The sequence below is a fragment of the Myiozetetes cayanensis genome, unplaced genomic scaffold (genome assembly GCF_022539395.1).
Source record: "Myiozetetes cayanensis isolate MyiCay16 unplaced genomic scaffold, myiCay2020 scf2-11, whole genome shotgun sequence".
Lineage (NCBI taxonomy): Eukaryota > Metazoa > Chordata > Aves > Passeriformes > Tyrannidae > Myiozetetes > Myiozetetes cayanensis.
Genome location: NW_026087411.1, coordinates 69,159,210 through 69,164,019, shown reverse-complemented (window position 1 = coordinate 69,164,019; position 4,810 = coordinate 69,159,210). Strand labels below are relative to the sequence as shown.

At 49.4% G+C, this 4,810-nt stretch overlaps 1 protein-coding gene across 1 annotated transcript; it reads left to right on the top strand.

The window, feature by feature from the left end:
• The first annotated feature begins 2,164 nt into the window (after positions 1-2,164).
• Positions 2,165-3,858, top strand: GPR6 (G protein-coupled receptor 6). The gene has a single exon (XM_050315888.1). The coding sequence runs from the start codon at positions 2,181-2,183 to the stop codon at positions 3,165-3,167; it is 987 nt and encodes a 328-aa protein (XP_050171845.1). The 5' UTR covers positions 2,165-2,180; the 3' UTR covers positions 3,168-3,858.
• The last annotated feature ends 952 nt before the right edge of the window (positions 3,859-4,810 follow it).

Genomic DNA, 4,810 nt, shown 5'->3' with positions numbered 1-4,810 from the left:
GTTGAAATGAACCATCTCTGTTTGGGGATAGACTGGAGGATTTCCTCTGCCCAAGTCCAAAATTTTATTATACCTTGGATTTTTCATTACCTCCACTTGACTTACTCTATAGTATGTGTTTCCACACTAGGATTCTTGTGTTCTCAGTCTTATCCAAGTTTATGTTGGCTATGCTCAACCCGCTCTCTGCTTGGCAAAGGAAACATGGTAAGTGCCGTGTTCTGAACTGTAGTAGGGGTACTTGACCAAGTGCTTGAGCTATGTAGACGTATGTAGACATACAAACCCTTCTTAAATCTGCTTGAAACTGCTTTTGCTGCAGTTACTAATGCTGTTGTAACGCCTGGAAAGGCATGGGAAAACATATGGAAACTGGGACACCACAGAGGGGCTGCAGGCACAAGTTGCAGTGAAGGTAATTACTAAATAAAAAGGAAAAATCTTTACAGTTGAGGGCAAAGCGTGGTCACAGGTTTCCCAGAGAGGCTGTATGAACTCCTTCTGTGGGAATATTTAGACTTGACTGAATGAAACCCTGAGGAAAACCATTGCATGATGGCAGGCAGTGGGACCAGAGAGATGCCAGAGACCTGACTTCCACTGGTCCCTTCCAAATTAAGCTATTCTGAGATTCGTGCTACAGAAATCCTGGGAAGCAATGACTTCATTTTTTTTACAGAGATACAGTGTCCACAGCTTGTCTTAATAACAGCATTTAGCAGGAGAACACAATGGGGATGGATGTGATGAATGCTGTCACTCTAATTCCCTTTGAATGTGCCCACCTTTTACCATGGCACAGCTTACTTTCTTCATTTGGACTGTTGAAGGCAGTAAACACATTTTCTTCTAATGAATTTTTCAAAAGTGTGTCTAAATAGTTTGCATGCTGTTCTCATAACCAAGAGGGCATTTTACTTCCACATTCTTTTGATTGCCAGTCACAGAAGGAACAGACCCTCCCACGTCGGGGTGGGGGCACATTTGGCTTGTCGTCTAGGAAAGCCACATTGCTACAAGGGGGCAACTACCCACTGCATACATTTGTTTGATACCAGTTTTGGTAACAAGGGTCATGAGACAGTTGTCTCGTCAATACATATAAATATCTCAAAGGTACTTGTCAAGAAGATAGTGCCATGCTCTTTTCGGTGTGCCCAGCAACAGGACAAGGACCAGTGGCCATAAACGAAAACACAAGAAGTACTGCCTCAACATGAGGAAGAACTTGTTTACATTGAGGATGGCAGAGCACTGGAACAGGCTGCCCAAGGAGGTCATGGAATTTCTCTCTCTGGAGACATTTAAAACACACCTGGACATGTTCCTGTGTCACCTGCTCTAGGTGACCCTGCCTTGGCAGGGGGGTTGAACTGGATGATCTTTATAAGCCCTTTCCAACCCAAACGATTCTGTGATTCTGCTTCAATTATTCATGTGCTTTAGAGAGGAAACACCATGGCTGCTGGTTCACAGCGAGACACAGAGAGGGAGACAAGGAGATAGCTGGTATCTTTTATGCCCGTGCGATTAGGTCTTCTGTGTTTTGAACTTATCAATTGGGAGACCTTAGAAAACAGCACAGATCCATCCTTTCGGTGGTGAACAGACTGTTAACCCCAGAGTATACACTGCTCAGACCGTGTAACTGTGGAACAGGATTTTTCACAGCAGCTTCTAGCGCTACTCGGACCCGTTTCCATCCGGTGGCGCACGGAGCTCCCGCTGGGCTCAGAGCCCTTCCAGCCGAGCGCGGCACGGACGGCACCCACCGCGGGAGAGGCGGCTGCGGAGCCGGGGAAAGCAGCCATGGGAGGAGCGGCTCCTCCGCCTGTGCCCCCGGGAGACCCTCCCTGCCCCGGAGCCGGACGGGGACAGCTGGCCAGCGATGACCCTCCCGCCTCGGCACCACCTCGGAGCGACCTCAAGCTCCCCCCTGCCCGGCCCTGACGTGTGCGGCCCCGGGGCGGGGCGGGCGGGGTCTGCGCGGGCGGGGCGGGACACGGGGGCGGCCGGGCCGGCGGGAAACTTCTGCGGCTTCAGCACCACAGACAGGGCGGCCGCGGTGCCGCCACCCGGCATGAGCGCCCCGACAGCCCGCCGCCGCCTCCCCGACAGCCCCGCCGCCGCCCCGACAGCCCCGCCTCGGCCCCCGCACAGCCCCAGCCGCCCGGGCGCCCATGGAGGCGGCGGCAGCCCTGAACGAGAGCGGAGCCGCAGCCCCCCGGCTGCCGGCCGGCGGCGGCAACGCCTCGCTGGAGCTCTCGTCGCGACCCCCGGCGCCCGCCGCCCTCAACCCCTGGGATGTGATGCTCTGCGTGTCCGGCACCGCCATCGCCTGCGAGAACGCCCTGGTGGTTGCCATCATCTGCTACTCGCCGGCCCTGCGCACCCCCATGTTCGTGCTGGTGGGCAGCCTGGCCACGGCTGACCTCCTGGCCGGCCTCGGCCTCATCCTCAACTTCGTTTTCCAGTACGTGATCCGCTCGGAGACGGTCAGCCTGCTGACGGTGGGCTTCCTCGTCGCCTCCTTCGCCGCCTCGGTGAGTAGCTTGCTGGCCATCACGGTCGACCGCTACCTCTCCCTCTATAACGCCCTCACCTACTACTCGGAGAGGACGGTGCTCTGCATTCACACCATGCTGGCGGGTGCCTGGGGGGTCTCCCTCTGCCTGGGGCTGCTGCCCGTGCTGGGTTGGAACTGCCTGCACGACCGTGCCGCCTGCAGCGTCGTCAGACCCTTGACCAAGAGTAACGTGACGCTGCTGTCTGCCTCTTTCTTTCTCATTTTCCTCATCATGCTCCATCTCTACATCGAGATCTGCAAGATCGTCTGCAGGCATGCCCACCAGATAGCCCTCCAGCAGCACTTTCTGACTGCTTCCCACTATGTCGCCACCAAAAAAGGAGTCTCTACCCTGGCTATAATCCTCGGGACTTTCGGAGCCAGCTGGCTGCCTTTTGCCATCTACTGTGTGGTGGGGGATCCTGACTACCCTTCTGTGTACACGTACGCCACGCTTCTACCCGCTACCTACAATTCCATGATCAACCCCATCATTTATGCCTACAGAAACCAGGAAATCCAGAGGTCCATGTGGGTGCTCTTCTGCGGCTGCTTTCAGTCTAAAGTGTCCTTTCGCTCCCGGTCCCCCAGCGATGTCTGAATGACTTTTCTCTGCCGTACTGCACAGAGTGACAATCTCCTCAGTGGACTATTACAGTGCCTGTTCTAAACTTCAGACTACATTGTGAAGTCATTGGAAACATGCTTAAGTATTAGCACTTTATACATATTTGTATCTCTGAGGGTGGTTCAGGGTATGGAGTTTTGGGTTCCGTCAAAATAATAACAATGTGGTTGTACATAAATTTGCACATCACATTTGTGAAGTGAAGACATTCCGGTACCGCTTAATTTTAGCACCTTATTTCTAGCTGCTCACCTGCCAAAACAGTGTTGCCTTTCTGAAGGGCAGATAGAAAGAAAGTTGTGTTTGTGTTGTATTTATGTGTGTGTATGTTGGGGGGGGGAGATGGGGCTGGGAGTGTATGTATGTGTGTGTGTATCCATACTTTGCTGCACAATATTGATAAATTATAACATTTTGTATACAAATAAAAATACGTAAAATGTAATATAACTTTGTGTGTTTAGATGCTTTTAGACATAAGAGAGTTGGCAAATCTGCCTGTTGAACAGAGTCCCTTGAAAGCCCCCTGTGTAATTCTGCCTAAAGAGATCATCATTCACTGTGGCGATGAAATACTGCACCAAGAAAGGCACCTTCTGATTGTTTGTTTGTTTGTTCTCTTCTTTAGTCTGTCAAACAGAGTAGCAAAGAGAATAAACTCCTTTTTTTTTTTTTTTTTTTTTCCCTCCAGCAACCAAAGAAACAAAAAGCCTGGTCAAATAGGCTGCTCGTTACCAGGTTTCCAATAGCTTTTATCTTCAAGTTAGCCCTTTATGATCCACTGATCCATTTTAAAAATCTCGAACTGTGGGGGAAAATCATTCTCTAAGATGGGTTTTTTCCTCCCTGTTTTAATCTAGCATTGGAAGAGAGGAAAAAAAAAAAAAAAAAGAGGAAAAATCAAAAAAGGCATGGTCTTCTTTCCTAAAAGCCTGTAAAATGCCACAATAAATTGACTTTGTTTATCATCTGCAGTTCTGAAGGGAATCTGAATTATTTGTCCCTCTCCTTTTTTTCTGGACTGTGTGCTGTAGAAAAATCATTTAAGTGCATCTTTGCTGTCTGCCTGTCTCGGAGCAGTATACAGTTTTCTGATAATCCCATGGCTTAGTGGCTTCAAGGAGTCCATCAGAGGTCAATGTTATTCAGAGTTTAGAACGCTCCTTCACTCAGTTTCAAATTCACCAGCGACTGATTTATTTATAACACGTGCAGCAGATTTTAGAAGCAGCGTTGCTGCTTATTTATTTGTAGTTATGCTACACTTATATCCTGTTTATGTTACAGTTTATTGCTATCCTTTCAATTTGTATTTGCACTTGTATGTGCATGGTACCATATGAAAAGTTTGGAGTAATGTGTTTCCCAGCCTGTGACTGGGCAATGCATCAAGCATCTGCCTGCTGGAGTAGCTGGGGCCACAAGGACCCAACAAGCCTCAGAGAGACCGTGAATCAGTAATGCTGTGAATGCAAGCATTATGCAAACCGGTGTCATTTCACTGATAATACAAAGAGATTTCATTTGAAAGAAAAACTGGTATTCCAGACTCTGCTGGTTCCACTACTTTTGTCAATTCTAGTAATCACAAATGTGACATCGTAAATGATTAAGGC

Coding starts and splice junctions, on each gene's coding strand:
- GPR6 (XM_050315888.1), top strand. CDS start 2,181: ATGGAGGCGGCGGCAGCCCTGAACGAGAGCGGAGCCGCAGCCCCCCGG.